The 24,736-nt window shown below is 39.0% G+C and overlaps 1 protein-coding gene across 3 annotated transcripts in view; it reads right to left on the reverse strand.

The window, feature by feature from the left end:
* Positions 1-23,219, reverse strand: part of Pld (Phospholipase D) — a 229,745-nt gene extending 206,526 nt beyond the window's left edge. For 2 of the 3 annotated variants that reach the window (XM_068229897.1, XM_067156356.2), the window contains exons 1-2: positions 22,964-23,219; positions 1,882-2,065 (exon numbers count right to left, since the gene is read on the reverse strand). In XM_068229897.1, the coding sequence (XP_068085998.1) occupies positions 1,882-2,044 (163 nt within the window). In that variant the 5' untranslated portion in view covers positions 2,045-2,065; positions 22,964-23,219. Of the gene's footprint in view, positions 1-1,881; positions 2,066-22,963 lie in introns of those variants that run through there. The other variant, XM_067156357.2, reaches the window with a different exon arrangement.
* Positions 23,220-24,736: the final 1,517 nt, after the last annotated feature.

Here is a 24,736-nt window from a genome sequence, read left to right on the forward strand (position 1 = left end):
ACCAAATTACTAAAATCTTATAAATGCTTCTGCAATTAATCTTAATATCAACATCATTACTTGGACTTTGTTTCAAACTGATTTCATGTGTCACCCCTGGAGGAACTTTTGGGGGGGGGAGGTCTGTACCGGGCGGTACACCTCTACTCTGTTTATTTAAAAGTTGCGCCAGTTGAAACTCCTCTTCTGGAGGAAGGTTGAACTTTATCTATTCTATTAATTCTCTACTTTCTCAGAAGATGTCACCACGTGGAAAATTTTGAGTTTTTGAACTGTGTCACTTTTGATGTGTTTTTGTTTCGCTTGAAGTAAGAAGTGTGAACTTTCTCTTCTAGAGGACACTACTGAAGAATTACAATAGTGCAACCTAGTGCGAAATCAAAGAACTATTTTGTTGGAGAAATTTTTATTTCAAGAGTTTGTTCTTTGTTAAATTTCTTTCTGTCATGGTTTAAGTTGGCTGTATACCCCTCTTTTTCCCCTTATTTTGGATCTAGCCAATCCCGAATTTCTTTAATTAATTTTCCACCAATAATGTGTTTCTTTTTCCTCTATGTAGGGGTTTCTTTTCCCGAACCAATAAAAACTTTGAGGGAGGGTGTTTTATTTCCCCTAACGCCTAGAATCTTCCGCGAGAGGATATAAACTGCTGATTTTGGGGTCTCCGGGCCACTTCTGTTCCATCTTTCAGTGTATTAAGTACATAGCAGGAGGCGGGAAGCGCCTCTTTCTTCTTCAGCCGTTCAACACCAGGTAATGGCCTATTAATAACTTCTTTTCTTGCTAGGTCGGCAGTTTAACACTCGCGGCGGGTTCGAAGCATTTCCATCATGTAACCTTTTCCTAAAATGTAATTACTCTTTTCATCTTTTTCTTGTAAAGCTACATATTGGGATAGAGAGTGCTAACCCTCTCGAGCTCCCACTCACATTTGTTTTGAGGTGAACTTATTTTCTCAAACTATTCTTCGTTTATGTAATGTAAAGTGTTCTTCTCTAAGTCACCTCTGTAGTATGGGATTAGCCCTTGCGTTAGCGGCCCAGAGCCAGATTAGGTTTTAAAAAAAAAAAACAAAGTGTATTAGGAGTGCAAGATCGCCTCCTCTCAAATTGTTATTTTAGAGGTCATGTAATCAACCTTCTTTTCATGTAATAGACCTCTGTAGGTTGGGTATTTTACCCCTGTGAATACGTCCTTAAAGGACAGCTTGAAGGTAGAGTTTGGTTTGGCCTTTGAGAGGCTTAAATTTTAAGAGCGGATCGCTCTTTTGAAATTGGAGTGTCATATGCCTCGTGGAGGCTTTTCTGTGTAATTCGGAGCCAGGGGCTCCTAGGGATGAATGGGGTTTTCTGCCCCTCTGTTAAAACTTGTGTTTGTGGTAAAACTGAGCTGATCGCAGAAGTCAGGGCGTGAAGCCCAAAACCTGTAAATATTGTATCTCCCCTTGTTTTGCTACATTGTACCTGCCATGTCTGTTATTGCTTTGTTTTTGAAAAGAAAATATAACCTAGTTAAATTTTAAATTACTTTTACATTAACTTTGATTCCGTAGTTTGAAACCCATTCACGCCCGCACCTTCTTACGCCTCTACCTACCGCTAAAACACGGTAACAATAATGATCAAATTTAATGTTTTTTTTTTTATTATATTTTTTTTAATGAAGTTAAACTTTGTGCTTGTAGCAATCCAGAATGAAATCTGGAGAGTTGTTGAGTTTCTCAATAAGTCCAGATACTCTCTCTGTGAAGGGAACATTTTAGTTCAAGGACAGATTTTCTTAGTTTGGTTAAAAGTAGCAAATTCATAACAGAACATTAATGAACAGATATACGCCAATGCATGCACTAACTAGACTCAAATCATGAAGCAGACAACTTACTTGAACCAGCAGCCTCATCTTGACTTTCTAGAGATGTGGGTCCGCCGTCACTCCCTAAGTCGACGGTGTCTGGGATCTCAAACAATTCGTCAAAGTCCGAGTCTGGAGACGGCACAGGAGCATCGCCAGCCATTCCCCCATTGGGGAGTGTTTCTTCTGTCATGGTTCATGTGTAGAGCATTTCCTGAAATCAGAACAAGAGTCGCACGTTTACCACAACAATCCAAACTGTCTTCATAGACATTACAGACTTCTCATAAAATAAAATATAACGACATATTTGCTCCCCCTTAGCAGTGGTGTATGCTGGGATCAAGACGTGGACTACCACTAGACTTTTCGATAGTTGGTTTAGTGAACATCAAACCTTAAGTGTCTTGAGCTGCAGCCAATAGCCAACGGAGTAGACTGCTGTGTTGTCAAGGCTGCTTCACAAGCTACTGCCCTGGCCTCTGCTCTGCCAATACTCAACAGCCGTTGAGTGGAGATGCTAGCCTAAGGTTTACCAAATCAAAGTCCGGCTTTGTGGAGATATGGACAGAATGCTTGCCTTTGGTCCGACAGCCCCAGTTCAACTCTGAGAATCAACCCCTCGTACTCTTAATTCCCCTGGCTTGGGGATTGGGTGTTTATCACGTCTTCGCCATTAATTTCATTCTCATTAGGTCACCACCAAGCCTATACAGATGCCATGTACCATTTTTTTTTTATTATTATTATTATTATTATTATTATTATTATTATTATTACTGTTAAATTAAAATTTTGAATTTTACAACATTACCAGCGGTCATACCTATTGTTCACTGGTTTATTAGCTTCCTCAGTAGATCAATGGTGGTGTCCGACCCATGATCACGGGTTCGATTCCAACCAACTAAAGAGAACACTAAACCTGAAAGATTGCATTTCATTTTAGCAGATCTACCTATAAAAAGAAAACTATATTACCCCTATAAGATCAGCCTTGCAGTTTCTTCCTACAAGGATGCAGAAGCAAAAGGGAGTGTAATACTAGCACTCTGGTATCTCTGATTATGAGGTAAGGAAGTATATACGATGAGGAACACGTATCAATTTGGACACTTCCGGAGAACTTAGAGTCTTTGAGCTATCTCTCGTTCGTTAGCAGTGGCGATCTGACTGAGCGAAGCTTAGCACACCTATCTCCCCGTTCCCTGCACCAATCGAGCATTCAGCAGCAAGCCACGTGAGGCGAGTTGGTGGGGAGAGGGGCGCATTGTCTGGGCTGCAGTATCAGTCTCCGATGCCTTGCTCTCAGAACTATACGTTTTTTCTCATTGTTTTCAATTTTTGTAAATGGAACAGTGTGTCAGATGCTTGCAACATAATGTGCTTTAGATTTCCATACTTCTCATTTGAGGTTTGGGCATTTGACGCCCTCTCTCACGATAGCTCCTTTTATACCGTATGCGGGTCTTATGCGGCATCACTGATGTGTTGCTGTCCAGCGCCATCTGTTGGTCATGTTGTGTATATTTTGGTGGCATGACTTTAGGGTCATCCTGTACTTAAGAGGAAATACCTTAAAATGTTGTTCGTCGTGGCTGACCAATTTGTACAGTGCTACAGCAAGTAGTGGAGATTTGCACAGCAATGTGTACCATGTCCTGCGACAAAGGGTATCGTGGATATAAACAGGAACATTATTTTATCCATTCGAGGGATCGTCACTTGCTTGCGCTGAAAGCCTGTCTCCCACCGAGCAATTTGCCGTAATGCGGTTCTCGGCGCCACAAGTTCCCCTCCTATGCAGCATAAGGTTCAGTTTAGTCAAGTGTTCATGTGTTTAGTGCTCAGTGTGTTGTTCCAATGCCATTTTCATTATGTGAGCATGTGTATATACAAAATACCTTTATAAATAACAGGAAATTTCGTTCAAAAACATGCGGTGGCCGCATTACGGCAAAGTGCTTGGCGTGAGACAGGCGAGCGGGCGAGTGAGAATCCTCCAAATGGATAAAATAATTTCCCTGTATTTTTGCAAAGATCATGGGCACAGTCAGGCAATCCCACTCAGTCAATGCGTCTGAATTTCATGGTGTGCAGTCAAATATTAATTTATTTCTAATCATACATTCATGCTGTATTTCTATTTAATTGTAACACATGGTGAAAGTTTTATTGTTTAGTATTGAATCAATATGTCAAAAAACTATTAAAACTGCACTTAATTTGGTAGGCTGTCAACCTTTATATCTCTATCAAAATTTGCACAAAGAACATAAACTTACAATTTGATGGCTACTCCCTGTCTGCTATATCCCCCAGACGCAGGTACTTTTTAGTGTCTACAAATGTATGTATCTCCCCTCCCCCCACATTTCTAATTCCCAATCGCCACTACTGCCACCCTCCCACCATCAAGAAGTTAGAGCCACCATCATCATCATTTGGGCACAAACGATACTTTTCCCTAATTGTTTAAAACCATAATATCCAACCACAGCACCTAAAGGGAAAATATTTCTTCAACCACCCGCAAAGTGTGTTTACTTGAGCATTCTGATTTTGCTGATACCCCAAAAACAGCAATTCTAATTTATTTGAGTGCTTATACAAAGAAAAAAAGTCTGAATGAAAGATATTATTCTATTTTGTAATGACTATTCTAAGAGGATAGTAGAAACACGAATACAAACTGCTTCCTGATTTTATTGCTGTATATGTTACTTTCTTTGGGATGGATATTTTTCCCAAATCTCGAATATCACTGTACAAAACATAGCCTATATGGTGCCAAAAATAACGTATCCCTTGGCAGGACCAGCAAATAGCAGATTTCAAAGCTAACTCCAGAAGACAAGGAGAGACTTTTTTTTTTGCTAGTGGCTTTATATCGCACTGACACAGATAGGTCTTACGGCGACATGGGATAGAAAAGGCCTAGGAGTTGGAAGGAAGCGGGCGTGGCCTTAATGAAGGTACAGCCCCAGCATTTGCCTGGTAGGCAAATGGGAAAACACGGAAAACCATCTTCAGGGCTGCCGACAGTGGGATTCGAACCCACTATCTCCCGGATGCAAGCTCACAGCCGCGCGCTCCTAACCACACAGCCAACTCGTCCAGTACAAGGAGAGAAAAATAAAAAAAATAAGGAAAGCAGCTTGCTAGAAACAATACAACTGAACAGATTAAATTGGTTTCCCCTATGCGTGCAGGCAGCAAAACTATATCCACAGTATCTCCTGCGTGTTGTAAGAGGTGACTAATAGGGATGGCTCTTACATTCTCTGAACTTGAGAGCAAGGTTTTGCAACCACACGGCTATTATTAGAGTCTGACATTGCTTCATCTTTCTTCTCCGACCCCGACAGTGTTAGGTTTATGAGGCGAAGGGATTCTCATACCCTTCCCAACTTTTTGCAGATACCCCAATTCTTCAGAAAGCCGGACCTCTTACTTTTTTTTCCTCTTTTGATTAGCTTTAAGGGAGAATGGCTGGCTAGTCAAAAACAGTACTCACCATGATCACTGGACCAACATTTTCACTGGTTGTGTTAGTGGAAGGATCAGCACAAGTTTTATTAATAGTTGACATCATGCCACCCAATGCTCACTATATTCAGCTATGTATAGAATGACTCTGTCCTTTGTTCACTTCTCGCATCCTTCTCGCGAAGGATGTGGTTGGGCGTTCAACAATACTGCTGACCTGTTTACTTAGGAAGTAAGATCATTCTGTAACTGAATTAATTTATCATTCTGGCTAGTGACAAAAGCGGTTTTTATTCCTGGTAGGTGTGCTAGTTACCAATTGATGAGTCCAAATTGGCACATTGGGGTGAAAAGTAAATGTACTTCTGGGGAAGGACTGATGGGATTCTAGACATCGCAACGAACCAATGTCTCCTCTATAAGGAATTTCAAATAAGACTTGCATAATTTATAATGTTACAAAGTTAGCTGGAAAATTTATAATGTCCAATAATGGACCAATTATATTGACATCCCCGCAAATATTTGCTGTTCTGTATTCTACATTCTTCCTTCAGGCCTATATGGTCTATTTATTTGTGCTTTTATTCTGCCGGGGTTGGTAAGGTAATGTAATTATCATCATTGATGGCAATGACGTCACATCCCTTTTCATGTTGGACAATGACGGGTGCTGCTGTTCATATATATCTATATATATAAAATAACTTGTCCTGACTGACTGACTGACTGACTGATTCATCATCGCCGAGCCAAAACTACTGTACATAAAGGAATGAAATTTTGTGGATATATTCATATTAAGATGTAGGTGCTCGCTAAGAGAGGATTTTTGGATATTACGTCGCTAAGGGGGTGAAAAGGGGTTGAAATTTTAAAATGAGTGCATCTATATCTCAAAATTTTAAAAGTTTACAGATGTAAAAATTGGTATTTAGGATCTTCTTTAAAAATAAGGAAACACATATTTTTTTGTTTTCAGAAAATTCCAAAAGGAGGGGTGAAAAAAAGGGTGAAAAAGTGGTTGAATGCCTTTAATCAGGATACCGGTACTTATATCTCAGAAACTGAAGATATTACAGACCTGAAAATTGGTACACATGATCTCTTTTAAAAAATAAAGAAACACGTATTTCTTTGTTTTTGGAAAATCCAATTAATGGGAGGGGGAAAAGGGGGGTGAATTATTAAAATGCGTCTATCAGTATCTCAAAACTTCGAAAGTTTACACATGTAAAAATTGGTATTTAGAATTTTAATTATAATTAAAGAAACACGTATTTTTTTGTTTTCGGAAAATCCCATTAGGAGAGGTAAAAAGGGGTGAAAAATGGGTTGAATGCCTTTAATGACGATACTTATATCTCAGAAACTGAAAATATTACAGACCTGAAAATCGGTGTTTGGGATCTCCTTTAAAAATAAAGAAACACGTATTCTTTTGTTTTTGAAAAATCCAATTAATGGGGGGGGGGGAAAAGGGGGTGAATTTTGAAAATGAGTATCTATATCTCAAAACTTTTAAAGTTTATAGATGTAAAAATTAGTATATAGAATCTCCTTTAAAAATAAAGAAAAACACAATATTTTGTTTTCGGAAAATCCCAATAGGAAGAAGGGTGGAAAAGGGTGAAAATGGGTTGAATGCCTTTAATGAGGCTACTTATATTTCAGAACCTGAAGATATTACAGACCTAAAAATTGGTATTTGGGATCTACTTTAAAAATAAAGAAACAGGTATTTTTTTCGTTTTTGGAAAATCCAAATAATGGGGGGTGAAAAGGGGGGTGAATTTTTAAAATGAGTGTGTCTACATCGTAAAACTTTGAAAGTTTACAGATGTAAAAATTGGTATTTAGAATCTCCTTTAAAAATAAATAAATATGTTTTTTTTTTTTTTTTTTTTGAAAATCCAAATAGGATTTAAATGCCTTTAATGAGGATACTTATATCTGAGAAACTGAAGATATTACAGATCTGAGAAAAGGTATTTGGGATCTCCTTTAAAAATAAAGAAACATGTACTTTTTGTTTTTGGAAAATCCAAATAGTGAAGGGTTGAAAGGGGGGTGAATTTTTAAAATGAGTGTATCTGTATCTCAAAACTTTCAAAGTTTACAGATGTAAAAATTGGTACTTAGAATCTACTTTTAAAATAAAGAAACATGTATTTTTTTGTTTTCGGAAAATCCCAATACGAGGGGTGAAAAATAGTTTAAAGCCTTTATTAAGCATCCTTATTTATCAGAAACTGACGATGTTACAGACCTGAAAATCGGTATTTGGGATCTCCTTTATAAATAAAGAAACATGTACTTTTTATTTATAGAAAATCCAAATAGTGGGGGGGGGGGGGTGAAAGGGGGGTGTATTTTAAAAATGTGTGTAACTATATCTCAAAACTTCAAAAGTTTGCAGATGTAAAAATTGATATTTAGAATCTCCTTTAAAAATAAAAGAACACGTATTTTTTGTTTTCGAAAAATCCCAATAGGAGGGGTGAAAAGTGTGAATAAGGGGTTGAATGTATTTAATGAGGATACTTATATCTCAGAAACTGAAGATATTACAGACCAGACAGTTAGTATATGGAATCTCCTTTAAGAATACCGAAACATTTATTTTTTTGTTTTTGGAAAATCTAATTAAGGGGGGTTAAACAGGAGTGACAAATTGGGGTGAATTTTTAAAAAGACTATTTCTACAGTATATCTCAGAAACGTAAAATGTTGCAGACGTAAAAATTGGTATTTGGAATCTCCTGTTAAAGTAAAGAAACAGGTATTCTCGAAAAATCCAATGAAGGTGGGGGGGGGGGGGCGGAGAATCATTTTTGGGGGCGAGTGTGAAAAGGAGTTGAATTCGTTTCATGAGGACACATATCTCAAAAACTGAAGATAATCGGTATTTAGAAGATCCTTTACTATTAAAGAAACAAGTATTTTTTGCCGGAAAATTCACTTAAGGGGGGCGGGGAGTGTGAAAGTAAGTGAAAAAAGTGAATTATTTTTATGGGAATACTTATATCTCAAAACTGAAGGTAACACACGTGAACATTGGTATTTGGAATCTCCTTTGAACATAAAGGAACACGTTTTCTTTTTTTTTTTGGGGGGGGGGAGGTAAATCAACTTAACCGCGGTGGGGTGAAAACGGAGGTGAGACCAATTGATTTTACTGTTCCTAATGTACTTATAAGGAGCCTCCGTGGCTCAGGCGGCAGTGCGCTGGCTTCTCACCGCTGAGTTTCGTGGTTCAAATTCCGGTCACTCCATGTGAGATTTGTGCTGGACAAAGCGGAGGCGGGACAGGTTTTTCTCCGGGTACTCCGGTTTTCCCCGTCATCATTCATTCCAGCAACACTCTCCAATATCATTTCATTTCATTTGTCATTCATTTAATCATTGGCCCAGTGGACTGCGACATGCTTCGGCAGGGCTCATCCATTCCGTTCCTGACCCGGTTGAATGACTGGAAACAGGCTGTGGATTTTCAATGTACTTATTCTGATCATAAACCGATCATTTTTAATCTCTCCTGGGCTCGTTTTCAAGAGCCATCTTTTTCTTTGGAGAAGCTTCTTAGATTACAGTAGATTCTTCTGGCATATAAACAAAAATTTTAACATATTTAAAATAAACGATAGATATATGATTGACCGTGCAACTGTTCACCTCTGTAATAAGGTCAATAATGCACGGAAGTATGTCATTCGTATCGCCAGAATTCTTACGCACTTGCCTACGGGTGACAATGGTGCTGGTCATACTGTCATCAATGACAACGGCAGCAGATGTAATTTACCGCCAAGTAGAGGTTCAGTACCACCAAGGCACTCAAGACGACACCACGCCGGATCTCCTCAAGGATTTGATCCACATTAAAAATGCTTATAGGAAAAGATGGCAAAGATTTAGGGACCCAACTGACCGGGTGGAATACCTGGACCTATCCCGGGAAGTACGAAATCGATTGCTGGATAAAAGATTGAAAAATGGGAGGAACGTTGCCGTAATCTCTCAGAAAACAAGTCAGATCACGAATTTTGGCGGAATCTCTCAGAAAACGAGTCAGATCGCGAATATCGGTGGGTTATATATAAAACGATAAGCATTCAATTATAAATTTCAGTATAATACCGTAGCGAAGCACGGGTATCTTGCTAGTATGTATGTGGGTGGGTTTGTACCACATCTCCTCCTAAACCATTGGAGCGATTTCGACCAATTTTGACACACTTATGACTTAGTATCAGGAGACAAACCGCGTGGGGGTAAGACACCCAAGGAACTCTTTGGGGCGGGGGGGCGAGGGGGTCATATATAAAAATAAACTAAAATAGTGTCAAATCCATACTTTTTGGGGTCGCTGAGATGAATAGTAACACTCTGAATTTTCTTAAAATCCAAGTTCAGCCCCTTTGGGGTGGGGGGCAAGGGAAGAGTGATATATACAAATAAATGAAAATAGTGTCGGATACATAGTTTTCGGGGTCGCAGAGATGAATAGCGGCACTCCGAATTTTTTAAAGTCCAAATTCAGGCCGCTTTGCGATGGGAGTGAGGGGGGTTGAGATATAAAAATTAGAAATAGGAAAGGACTTCCACCTTATCAATACTTATTTATTGCACTTATTATGTTACAGTACCGGTTTTGACCCCCTATATAGGGTCATCTTCAGCTGAATAATACATTCACATATAGATCATGAAGCTATGATTAAAATTACATTGTCCGGGGAATGCCATATGATAAATGTTTGGTCACGTCCAAATGGGGCATGTCAAAATGGTAACTGGCGTGTGTGTCACTATGTATGACAATGCAATTATATGTCTATAATGATATGCTTTAGGTCTTAAAATTAGTTTGTAAAACACTATCATTAACAATATATGTGGGAACACTTCATGCACATGAACATTCGTGTCTTGCATGTTATTCAGTTCATCGGTTGACTTCTGTGTTCAAGTCTTTTTTCATACTTGTACATTTGGTTGATGTTTTTGGAGCTTGAATGATATAGTTTGCTTGTAAAATTATCACATTATATGTATAAAAGATTTTGTCTTCATGTATATACATAGAATAAAACACTTTCAAAGTTTAAAAAGAGTACCAGGCGTATGGATACAATTAGGATAAAATATGTATATTCAGCTCTGCTGTGTGTTGAATCTTGTTGTTTTATGTTAAAACTGAATCATGTTGTCCTGTGACATTCGTAAAATTTGAGTGGCATTAGATTCAAAGTGGTAGCTCCTTTCCCATGTGTAGCTGTGCAGTGATGATGTAATTATTGTTACTGGTGTGGTTGAGTTGCGAGCTCACGTATCAAACGCATATAGTACAAAATGACCAAGATTAGTTTTGAATCCACTCCATTTGGGGTCACAACGCTGATTGTGACAATCTCAATGACAGCTGAAATCCTGTTCATCATATGTATAGTGTGAAGGGTAAATACATATAGTTGTCAGTTATTTTTTTTAAAGAATCAAATACTTCCCAATCAATTCTAGCTTCCACAAGGACAACGTTTTACTCAAAAATTAAATAATCTAAAACTTGAAATCAAATACATCTCAATAACTCTAAAACTACATAATAGGTCGTAAAATCAACATCTCAAAAAGAATTCTATAAGCATTCACTTCACACTTATTAAAGGTAAACATTCAAAAGCTACCCGGGCAATGCCGGGTACTACAGCTAGTTAGGTTATAAAAGTAAATGTACTTCTGGGCGAGGGCTGATGGGTTCCTAGACATCACAAAGAGCCTCAAATAAGATTTGCATAATTTATAATGTTACAAAGGCCATGTGGCCCTTTTGCCCAAGTTTCTTATCTAAGCCAGAAGAGTACGCTGGTTTGTTACGGAAGCTCATTTCCTCCCCAGGAAAGAGCTTCCTAGTTTGATTTCAGGTAATGCAGTGCCATGGTATTTCTCCTCTGAACATCTCTGTAGCACGTATGTAAAGTCAACTACCTTTAAGTTACTGTAAGGTATCCACATGAATATCAGTAATGAATATTCAATTTTCCTTGCAATACTCTTGATCTTTAGATATTAGATCTTAAGATCTTTACCCAGAAAAGAGGTTCTTTAATGCAGTAGTTGATCTGCTTTCAAGATCTCCTATAAAAAAGGAATCCAGCTGTGCCATGACTTGGTCATGCTACTTTGACATTGGGACTAACCATATAAAAAAACTTCTTTCATCAGAAGTAGAGTGCCTTGGCAGTCTGAGATAAGTTATCAATATCTTTGTTCCGAAGTGAAAATGATTACTTCCTGATGTCTTAAAGACAGCTTCAGTGTCAATATCTGCAACTCACCATGCCACAGCCTTGACCTTCAACCTCAGTTTAACATTAGGTGTTAGGCAGAACACAATTCAAAACCGTCTCTAAAAACTTGTCTTGCTTACACTGTACCTTGTGGTATAGGCTAGAGCAAGCTTGTTACTCTCTCAGTCTCATCCTTGGCTTTGACAACATCAAAGTGACTGAGATATGAGCAATGCTAGTAATGTCATTCCTTATACAGCCAGTCCCAGGTGTGAAAGTCTTGCTCAGTGGGCTTGGCAGACTGATGTGTACCACTACCTTCTGGCTCAACGAGGAAAGCACTTGGAGCTGTTGGGGACCCAACTTGACATTCATACACATACAGTTCTGGAACTGTCGAGTCATGGGGGGATATGAGACAGCTCAAGACTTACTAGCACATCCATAATAGTGCGACACCTCCTACAGTGATGTCATAAGAAATTATTCGTGACCCGGAAAAGCACAGAATCGTCGATATGTTTTTGGGCTTAGAAAATGAGAGAGTGAGAATATATTCCTTGGTTGTTTCCCTCTTAGTAGCCCGGTACAGGTACTCAACCCACAGGGGAGATAAGAGTTCCAATAAATCGAACAAAATATGTGTAAAAGCCATTCAGAAAGAAACGAGCCGGAGGCTATAAAATGAAAACCTGTACCATTATTTTAAAAGTATTGCCCAGCACTGTTGAGGCAGTGCGACACAAGATGGTGAATAGCCATCTGCGTTGTAAATCAGTTTTGAACGTACCACTTGACGTCGGTGTCTAAGGTAAATCGTTTGCCTCTCACAGCCATATTTAGCTCACATTGGATTTTTGGAGTGGCGACAACCCTGCATGCTTCCACTGGAAACTGTCGTTTTGACTCTGATTCGAAGCGATGACACCATGTCTCGTCTTCAGCAACTACTCGTGATAGGAACTCATTCCCTTCCTTGACATAGCACAGCACATGTTCAAAAGAGAGGTACATTCGACACGCTTCCTGTGCTGGTTGAATACCGAGAGGCACCCACTGGGCGCGAACACTTCTGACGCTCGCTCCCGCCTCAGCGGCAATGACTGTTACGTAACTCGCCGGTCTTTCAAAACATAACATAACATAACTCAGCCTGCTCGACAATGGCATCGGCAATGCGGTGTGGCGTTCCAGACCGTGCATCATCGGCAAACGACACACGTCTTTCCGCGAATCGCTTGCGCCACGCCTTCACACTTGCAATGGACACTTGCGCCATTCGTTGATGAATTTTGGTTCTCCTCACTCGTGCTGTCAGGAAACACTCTACACCCCTTTGCTCTTCTTTTGAAGCCTCCCTTTCAGTGTTGTCAGCATGAATGGGTGCAATGGACAATCAACGCGTGCGCCCATGTCTCTCCAGCTACGAGTTTAGGACCACGCCTTCTTCCGCAGGTAATTGCATTATGATCCTTTCAGCCATTTTCCTTTTATAGGCTCTGGCTCGTTTCTTTTTGAATGGCTCTCCCTGCGTCATGATCTACATCCAACAATATGACAACACACAACATTCCAATGCCATGTCACAAGATAGCTCCACCTAATAAAGATCTACGTTGAACAAAATGGTGGCCGACACAATTTTATGGCCATAAATATTCGCAAGATACATATTATAAGAAAGAGTTGTGTTGCCGTCCGTGACGTTCCCACGTAACCTAGACAAAACGGCAGTCAAAGACAGTGAAAACTAGTTTAAAACACGATGCCATTTGTACCTACTGTACATAGAAGGCAGAGTTCAGTTACACAGTGATAATGTGAGGACTTAGTACAGAGAGATGACAAACAGTGGTTGCCTGGTTACCACACTGTCTGTTTTCTGTTCATGCTAATTCCAGAGAGAATCCCAGCCCAAAATCGTATCCATGTTAAGAATAATCTGTACAATGTTCCTTTTCCAGACCAACTTTGCTGCAAAGGAGTGAACAATGGGTGGACTTGGTATGGAAGGAACAGACATGAAAGTAAGGAGATTAATAGTTGGAAGAAATGCGTGGGACCAATGGCAGAAGAGTACTCGGAATAGGAGATAAAGGCTATGGTATGAATTAAGTTAAAGTGCGTGTATGATCTGGCTTCAATGGCGGGGTCATGGGAGGCAAATGGATGTTGTTAAGCTACGTAGAAAAATTCCATGCTGCTCAGGATGCAAAACCCAGCCATAAATTGTTGCTTTACTTTTTGAGTAAAATAAAACATAACCATGATTTTCTATAGGCCTTGTCCGCGACTGAATTTTTTTAGAAATGAAATAACACGATGCCATTTGTACCTACTGTACACAGAAGGCAGAGTTCAGTTACACAGTGATAATGTGAGGACTTAGTACAGAGAGATGACAAGCAGTGGTTGCCTGGTTACCACTCTCTGTTTTCTGTTCAGTCACAAGTTATATTAAATGATTCACTCCAAGACCACTCAATCATCAGGTAGTGAAGTGCTGATATGTCATTTAGTAAAACTTTTAACAGGTTTTATTATTCCATTTAAAAAAAAAACACAGCCAAACAACTCGATGTAGAAAACATCATAGGGCTATGAATTTCAGGTAAATAAAATACAATAAGTACGAGAATATATTTATTCCTGAAAATTACAATCCTTTTCTTAATCATTGTTATCCAATAGATTAGATTAGCAGTTTGCCTTTTTCTACCACTACGAGCGCTAATGTGAGCTGATGCAGAGTTTCACTTAAGCCCTTATAACTACATTCGGTGCAGACATTTTAAACAAATCAACAAACACCACAGGGTACTGAACCAAAGAATACATTACATAAAGAATTATGCAGATAAGTTAACTTGGCTAGGAATTGAATTTTAAAACTAGTAAAGAAATGCGCGATTTTAGACTGTTTTTCTGGAACTGTATTTAGGCCAGAAGTGATTTTCGAATTTTTTTATTTTTTTTTTAAGTTTGAAAACTTGGCCCTTTAGCCCTTCGACTTTCAGCATAATTGAGGAAATTGCTGCCAAGAAATGTTTCCAACATTAAATGTAAGACATTTTGTAAAGTAAGCAGGAGGAGGAATGCTGCTATTTCCTGTATTCTTCAATGTAGCATAATTCCCCATGTTTCAGTACAGATATAGATGCACGTCATTCCTAACCACAATAGAAACTTCTAAATGAATACAAGAGTCCCGTACGCTGCTCGCAGACCCTTTTAGCTGGCTGTGCAAATATGGTGACTGCCACTTTGTAGGAGGGTCAAGTGTTCAATCTCTGTCAGTGTAAGAAATTAATTCAAGTTTTGTCCACTCTTCAACATACATTGTGCTGCTGTGCTCTGTCACTTAATTCCCCAATCAATGCACCCGAGATTGTCTGAGCAAGTCAAGTAGGCGCAAGGAACAAAAGAGCAGCGTTTTCTGTTCCAAGTGGAGCAAGCTCTTGAAGTTAAAAATTTCATTGTTCCGTATTGAAGAATATTACAGTTAAAATTGAAATAATTGATAAAGAGAGTCAACCTATTCAATACAAAAGAATAAGAAATGTAGTGAATTACATTCTTATTTAATAATAAGTAGAAGTGGTACCGGTTTCGACCCTAGTCCAGGTCATCATCAGCCGATTAAAACATGAAAAACAATGCATAGGAAAAGGAGATAAAAGATCAAGTACACTCCGGATCAGTAGAAGAGGCGATATAAAAATGAACGGGAGTAGACACTGTAAAATTCAGAAGAAGTAAAATGTAAGTCACTTAAAAGAAAACAGTGCGTAATTTTATGAGCGGCAGTATGGCACACGCAGTGTTAGGCAAAGTCTTATAATGTTTATGAATAGCGGAGAACGGTTAAATGAGCTAGTTTTTAAACACTGTCAGGCACAAAGTCATATCATAATCGAACACATACGAAGATCCATAATCGTGCAGGAGTTGAAGATTAGTAGATCTATTGAAGTAACTTGCCAGCTCCCGGTGATCAGCGCAATATGTTTAACATCAGGCACTGTGGTTTCAAACGCCAAAGTAAAATGGAGAATAGCTTGATGATCCAGTAATTTTCTTCGGTTGCAGGAAAGTAAGTATATAGATAAATATAATATAATTCAATATAATTGAATAAGTAATTGTGCTCCTATAGAATTCTAAGAACAGTTGACGTGAAAAACAATTATGAAGAGAAAAAAATATAGTAAAAAGCGCAATACCGGAAACAAATGAAAACGTATATGCACAGTGTGCAATTTTTTAAAACGTAAAAAATTCAGGTCATGATTGAGGTAGTCGAAATCGGCGCAAGGCAGGAGTTGAGTATGAATGAGAAGAACCGAAATGAAGGTGGAATTGATTTCTTTTTTTAAAGAAAAGATAGAATAAATTAATAGAGGAAGAGGAATAGTGGAATAAGGGAAGAATAAAAGAAATTGAAGTTAAATGGTGTTGAGGAAGGATAAGATAGGTAGATAAAGGAGGGGTAGTTTAGGGTGGGTTATTGGAGGTAGAAAATGTGGGTAGGAACTTTGTAAGGCATGGAAAATAGAATTGGGGTTTTGATATTTAGAATTTTTGAGAAGAAGAATTAGGAAGTTGAAAAGGATATTGGGTTTTTCAGAAATGTCGTTTAAATTGAAATTAGGGTTGAAGTATTGATCAAGGTGAATAAAGCAATTTTCAGTAGTGTTTAAGAGGGGGCCTTTGTTTATGATTTTAAGTATTTTCATGTCTTTTTCAATATTGGTGAAACTATGCTTGGAGTCTTGTATGTGTTGTCCTATGGCGGAGAATCTATTGTATTTAATGGCGTTGATATGTTCGGAGTATCTGATATAGAAGTTGCGGCCAGTTTGTCCGATGTAGGAGGAGTTGCAGTTGTTACATTTGAATCTGTACACTTCAGATTTAGAAAAAGCATTAGATTTATTTAGTGATTTAGAGTTGTGTAAAATATTCAAATTTCTATTCATACATACTATACTACATAAATATATTGATAAGGTGGAGGCTTCAGTATCAATCTTATGTTGTAGCTACAATCAATATGGAAATTAAACTTATAGATTATGATACCTCAATCATGACCTGAATTTTTTACGTTTTAAAAAATTGCACACTGTGCATATACGTTTTCATTTGTTTCCGGTATTGCGCTTTTTACTATCTTTTTTTTCTCTTCACAATTGCTTTTTCACGTCAACTATTCTTAGAATTCTATAGGAGCACAATTACTTATTCAATTATATTGAATTATATTTATCTATATACTTACTTTCCCGCAACCGAAGAAAATTACTGGATCATCAAGCTATTCTCCATTTTACTTTGGCATTTGGAACCACAGTGCCTGATGTTAAATAAATCGCGCTGATCACCGGGAGCTGGCAAGTTACTTCAACCATTGTGAGTTGGGGGCTTGTTGAGTTTCACAATGCTTCCACTTGCTTGTGCCAGGTCTCCCACTCTCCTCTTTCGTATCAGACATGCCTTGGTTAACTCTTGCTTTCTTCTGATCCGAACAGCCGAGGGAATCTTTCATTTTCATATCTTATGTTTCTTCTGCTGATACATTCATTCTTCAAAGTACTGAGCCAGTTGGCCGAACGGTTAAGGGAGCGCAGCTGTGAGCTTGCATACAAGAGATAGTGGGTTCGATTCCCATTGTTTTGAGGATGGTTTTCTGTGGGTTCCCATTTTTACACCAGGCATATGCTGTGGCTGTATATCAATTAAGACCACGGCCACTTCCTTCCCCTCATAGCTGCTTCCTATCCCATCATTGCCATAAGAACTGTCTGTGATGGTGCAATAAAGCCAATTGCTCTACTTCATCCCTTACCTTTGTGTTTCAGGCAATGAAGCCAAGAATTTCACAGGAACTAATTGAGGAACTAATTGGATCACCTGAAAGTGCTGTGGAAAACAAAGGTCCCTAACATCCTGGTAGAGAGGACATCAGGAGAACGTTTACCATCTGGCTACAACGAAAACTGGATTGTACAGAAATCTTTGAATGGACTGAGGACAGGAGTAGGGCAAGTCCAAAGTCAACCATGTGAGACTATTCTGACAACATCAAGTGCGAATGTGGCGAAGAAGAAACCATGAAACACTGCTTCAGTCTCTAATGTGTCTATATTCTTGTACTGAAGATTAAGTGTTTCAGGCAACTCAGAATGCGCTTGATGTTGCAAAATATTGGTCACAATTAGTGTAACACACCTCTGGTGTTTCAAACTAATATTTGGCTGTGTACAAAATGTTTCTAACACGAGAATAAATAAGGTATCACATCTCTTCCTTTGTTCTAACGAGTTAACACAGATTGCACTTGTTTTAAAACCACCTAAGAGGGTCACTATAATGAGCAATTCTGACCAGACACTATCATCACTAATGTTTACACCGATAAAATTAACCATAAAAGTGTTGACGAGGTGGACCAAGCATATACTATTTTAAATACCTTTATACTATTGTGTTTTACAATAGATATTTTATGTACAGTAGGATAGCACAGTAGCATCCTAATTTGTTTGCCTTTTTTTTTAAAATTCAGTATTCAAATATGTTTATTTTATGTTATTTATGTATTTCACTATTTAAGTGTAAGACAGGGACACGTGTCCCTAACTTTGCCAGTTAAAATAAACCATATTTATCTATCAATACTAGCCTCACAGTGTAGGGGTAGCGTGCCTGCCTCTTACCAGGAGGCCCCGGGTTTGATTCCTGGCCAGGACAGCCTACGTGATTACAATTGAGCAGCTAACTGACGGTGAAATAGCAGCCCCAGTCTAAAATGCCAGAATAATGGCCGAGAGGATTCATCGTGTTGACCACATGACACCTCGTAATCTGCAGGCCTTCGGACTGAACAGCAGTCACTTGGTAGGCCATGACCCGTCGGAACTGTTGTGCCATAGGGTTTGGTTTTTAATACCAATAAATACAAGTGGGTCCCAGGAATCAACCTTCCTTGTGACTCTGGAAAGTAGTAGTGAAATGAGTCGTTTCCAAACTCCTGCAACAATAACATATATTGGGTTCAGCAAGATAAACCAACTAGCCTTTTTCATAACAATTCCAGCACATAACCTACATGAGGTGCCCCCCTGTTAAGCTGACCAACCCAGTGGAAGGTTGGGTAACCAATCCCAGTGGGAAGCTGGGTCAGTGAACCGATCAGTGCTGGGGGCTTCAAGGCTTACAACCTTGATAGTTAAAATCCAAGTTACTTTTGGGTAACCCCACAAAACTTTTTTGCAACTATGGAAACATGGAGCAAACGACTAATTGGAAATCTATCCCAGGTGGTAACAAATCCACCCCTACTCATAGTGAGGCAAGCAGGCCATCGGATTCTGGGAAGCCTGCATCTTCATGCAAGAGGAAGAAACACATCAACTATCTGGCAACGATAAACGTTAATTCCTTCCTACAAATGGGAAAACCGAAACATACATTGGACGTCCTAACAAAACACTAACACAAAACAAACTAACTTCCATGCCCTACCAATGATACTAATGAGAGTGATATTGAAAGTGTTGAATACTTTTGGGAAGAACTGGAAGAGACAATCAATAAGATTCCAGAACATCATGTAATCATCTTGATGGGGGACTTTGATGCCCAAATTGGTAAGGAGCACAGATTCAAGAGCATAGTCAGAGAATACACGGCCCACATGAGAACCAAGGGATTGAACTTCAGCTATCATCTTCTCGCTACACAAGAAAGGAGACAAGTTAGACCTTACAACTATAGAGGGATCTCTCTCCTATCAGTGACTTACAAAACCTTCTCCAAAGCATTGCTAAGAAAAGTGGAGGCAAACTTAGACTTCTGCATAGGAGAGTACCAAGCTGGATTTAGGAAGTCAAGGTCATGCGCAGAGCAGATTCTGAACCTCAAAACTATCTTTACCTACAAAAACCTCAGCGCTTCACCCTATGTAGCAATTTTCGTTGACTTCCAGAAGGCCTACGACTCGGTAGACAGACAATCCCTCTACTAGGCTACTCTAACGAACACCATGTCCAAAGTTAAATTCAGGGGGGTATTACCAAAAAGCTTTGAGATCAAAACAGGTGTTAGACAAGGAGATGGTTTGTCCCCCACCCTGTTTAACTGACTGCTGGAGGTCATTCTGAATGGACTAACACACTAGCTGACAACTTTGGATTAAAAATCGGCTACAAAAGAGACAAGTTAACAGTCGCTTGCTTAGTCTGCACAGATGACCTCACACTCTTAGCTTCAAGTATGGAAAAAGTTATGTACCAACTATCCTCCCTCGAACACACAGCAACTAAAGTAGGGCTGAAGATAGCTGTCAACAAAACAGAATTTCTGACGACCAACATCAGAGAAGCACCCAACTTAATTTGTTTAGGGGACAAAATAATACGAAAGGCTAACTCATTCAAATATTTTGGAGCATGGATGACCCCAAATATTAATGGGGACTTTGCAATGAAGAGTAGATACACTTAGAAAGAGCTTATCATCTTTGTAAGAACATATACAAGTCTAAATCCCTCTCCTTGAATCTTAAACTTAGACAATGTAGTACCATAGTAAGACCATCTGTACTGTAGGCCTCAGAATGCTTAAACGTGACCCGGAAAGGACAACTCAGAAAACTAGAACTGAAACAGTGAAAGATCCTCAGAAGGATTATGGGTCCCATTAAAGAAGGAGACGGGTACAGAATCGGGCACAACAAGGAACTGTACAGTAAAATAGAGACCATTACAACAGCAATGAGGAAGAGAAGACTAATGTTCTATGGTCACATAGTCAATTACGATGTGTCGTTCATAGAAATTTGTATTTCTTGTTCATGTATGCGCCTATATTATAAATATGTACATATGTACTTCATTTCAGCCATTTAGGTCTAATAATATTAAACTGATCTGCTTTAGAAGATTTTCTAAGAAAATGGCTTGCAACTGACTGGTTAAAAGAGGGCAAGACTTCAAAAATTATTTCTCTAAAATAAATGCACTTTCTTAACAATGGAACCGTTGCAGTAATTTTTACAGTAATTTGGCATTCATAACCCCTATAGTCTCCACGTCCGTCACTTTTCTTTGACCTTCATACTTTCAGCTCATGCACTAATTCTAATGAGTGATGACTGCTTGTATATCAAAACATATTTGGGGCATACAGTTCGCTGGTGTACGCTTAATGAAACTTTATTTCTTTGCAGCCAGTTTGGTTTTTCATGCTTTTTTAACATGTACCTTTGTACTTTGTGTTAAGAGAGTTTCAAACCGCTTGCCTTGAAACCAATGAACACATTTTACCAGATGATTTCGTCAATGCTCTAGACAATGATGGAAATAAACATTGTTGAAGGAGATGTGATAGAATATAATTATATTTTCCCTTTGTGCTACAGATGAACTTATTTTCATGTTAGCAGAGGAATTAATGAGATCCTGGGTACGTCGAGGACTGGAAATTCCAACAGCACACAGAGGAATCCGCCTTTCTATTGAGTAAAAAATGGTACTTATGATACCCGGTCAGCCAACACCAATCAGTCTCAGGTCTAGAATATGTAAGAACTGTCCAAAGAGTCTAAAATCATATTTGCAATGAATGAAAGATATTCTGGAGTGTGGTCAAATTTTGTAGTGAACCTTATAGTAGTGCCAAAAGTCAAAAGGTAGTTTTATTAGTGACCTTTTTATTTCATTAGCCGGCCCCATGGTGTAAGGGTAGCATGCCTGCCTGTTACCCAGAGGCCCTGGGTTCAATTCCCGCCCAGGTCAGGAATTTTTACCTGGCTCTGAGGGCTGGTTCGAAGTCCACTCAGCCTACGTGATTAGAATTGAGGAACTATCTTACTGTGAGATGGCAGCCCCGGTCAAGAAAGCCAAGAATAGTGGCTCAAAGGATTCGTCGTGCTGACCACACACCACCTCGTAATCTGCAGGCCTGCGGGCTGAGCAGCGGTCGCTTGTTAGGCCAAAGCCCTTCGGGGCTGTTGCACCATGGGGTTATTTCATTACGAGTGATTACAGACCTGTTCTAATTTGCAAATATACATATACACATATTGAAAATAATCCATTTCACTTATTTCATTAAATCTGAAAATAAATTGTAAATCTGAATGTGTAAAGTAAGTGTTTTTTTTTTTTTTTTGTTGGGTACTCAGTACCCTGGGGTACGGTTCAGGGTTAATATAATAACTTTTCTCTTTGATTTACTTTTTCTAATTTCAAAAAATTTTTAAAGTGAATTATTTGCCTGGAGGAGAAATTAGCTAGATATTTCCTCGAGCTTGCTTCGAAGTCCAGATTGAAATATTCATCGTACACAAGTGTAGGACTGCAACCAAGAAAAGTACTAAAGTATACTAACTGAAAATAATAGAAAAATTATAATACTTGGAAAATCGAAAGAATTAAGTGAAGAGGTCCAACAGGTGGACATTCATTGGAGAATAAACAGAGTTTTTCTTTTTTTTTTTTAAAGGTTAAATTCATTAACATGAAGCTTTATATTACCCGCGATGAAGATTCCAAACGGCAAGTTGCCTACGGTTGCAAAATGTTCAATTTGCAGAGAAATTATCAGCTGGTTACGTCACTAAACTTCATGCGAACTTCAGTTTTCACATACGGTATATTAGAATTACTACTACTAAGAAGCCCCTTATTTCGTCACTGAAAGAACGTACGCATCGCTTGCTTGCTTATCAAACGCTGATTCAAACTCGTCTGTATTTGTTCAAACTGTACAGAATCTTCTCGCGAAGGCTGTTTCTCAATATTACAACAGCTTCCAGGAAACTCTGGTTTTTCAATTCTTCTCATCATTTCAAATGACCGCGACTTCTACACACCTAGTTCAGTATCGAGCGTGACATGTGCAATGTAAAATTAACCAATATGACAATACAAAAATTGGCTCACCTTTTTTATTGACGTGAGATTAATTTAAGGCCATAAACAATTATTATATACTACACTTTGAGAACAACTCTCCCCGAGCGAATTTCCATCAATTGCTTCAGTTTTAAGATGTGTCATGTCGGTGCCCTTGATCCTAATACAGTACAATACCGCCGATGGTAAGGCCAACCACTACATAAATGTAATTTATAACAACGAACATGTGTGACACAATAATTTATCTGATTACTAATGCTGAGGTAGGATCTATTTAATTAGTACTTCTTATTATTATTATTAACCAAATAAATCACATGGGTAAGTTACGCCCATCTTATTTGACAGTCACAGTTAAGAAGTTACATAATGTGAGATATTTAACTGAAATGATTATGTACGTACTCATTTTATGGATATTCCACTCCTGGATATTGTATAGTACACTAGCACAGCTTTGAAAACACCCTTTATTTTTTCTGTGAACATGCAAATCGAGTATCATTCACGAGCTAAACAACCCTTCACCATCTGTAACACACTGACTGAAAACCTCGTTCTGAAAGTCACTTCCACAGACTGAAAGAAAGACACACGTTCATCTCAGGCGAGACTTTATGTCATTGAGGTGATTAATTACTATCGCGAACAACAGCGGCAAACATAGGATCCCTCCCACTGTAGTCTCTAGCTCACATGACCTTGTGTCTGGTTTCTGTTCCGTTCTCAGCATTCTCAGCCATAACCAGCCCAAAGAGAACCAGCCCGGAGTGAGGTTAAATGTAAGTGGACCTACTTCTTTAGCAATACAATCGCCAGCTTGAGATTTTTAAATTTAAAAATAGCGCGTGGCTTATTTATAAGTTACGCAACAAGCCCCAAAGACCAAAGGCACGTAATAAATTACGCGGCACGCAGTCGGCTGCCATTGACAAGATAACCTATTCAGAATTATGACTACCATACCGCTAGGCCACTAAAATTCTTTCCTTCAAGTTCCGCCCTCCGGCGATCTTGTATTACATCGCTGGAACAGCTGTAACATACAACTGACTTTCTGACTGCTTTGAACATGGCAATAGCCACGGGTATCACCTACACGCGAGGTTACGAGTTCAATACCCCGCCCGCCCGCGCGTGCCCGCGCCAGCCTACTAATGAACAATATTCGCACAAATCAACTTGCGTCGATCTCTTTTCCTTTTTTACCGGATTGCATCTAAGTACCTGTTGCTTCTTTTAAATCCCGTGTTTGCTACGGTTTAACTTGGTGCTTAGGTGAAGAAATTAAGCCGGCTGTAAATTTCGGAATCGTCATTTCTGTAACCAAGGAACTGAACCCTTAACACGAGGGAGAGATGCCTGAAGTATGTCCTAACGCGCATAATTACTACACTTAGCACAGAGAATATACAATATTTTGGTGATACTTCACGAAAGAAAACAATAATGTAGCCTAGTCTAAATTCAAGGACTTCCTATTTTTTTGTTTTGTGAAAGTCCTTTGTTTTTGCATCTTGTTTAACGTCGAGTAACACATCAAAGGTTTTCGGCGACGGAAGGTTGGGAAAGTGCCAGAATTGGGAACGTAGCGATCGTAGCCTTAATTAAGGTACATCCCCAGCATTTGCCTGGAAAACCACCTTCAGGGCAGCCGTCGGTGAGATTCGAACGCACTTTCTCCCGAATGCAAGCTCACAGCTGCGCGACCCTAACCGCACAGACAACTGGCTCGGTTGTGAAAAGTGAAGTTATGCCCATCGGAATTAGTGATGCGAAAAGATAAGAGTTGCAGGAACACACCTAGAGCGAAGTGTCAAAGCCATTATGAATCTACACCATGTAGGAATAATAATAATAACACCATGAACCTTCTACACTGTCGTAGCAGGGGGAGAGGTGATACTTCCAGGTAGCAGATAGGGGCGTCCTAACTGGCTTGCCGGCAAGCTTGAGCGAAATAAAATGCCTCTTGCAGACCAAATACCCATAAACCTCAGGGATAGCAATCTTGAAGGTAAACAACCTGTCACTCACTAGGGTGGGTTGTACACATATACTCGTTGGACTCAACATGAAGGAAAAAAAGGGGCAAGCAGGTCATTGGATTCCGGGGAACCTGTACATTCATATATTGCTTCATATAATCGACAAGAAAACGAGAGAAATATCAGATAC

Source organism: Anabrus simplex, chromosome 12 (assembly GCF_040414725.1).
Source record: "Anabrus simplex isolate iqAnaSimp1 chromosome 12, ASM4041472v1, whole genome shotgun sequence".
NCBI classification, from domain to species: Eukaryota; Metazoa; Arthropoda; class Insecta; order Orthoptera; family Tettigoniidae; genus Anabrus; species Anabrus simplex.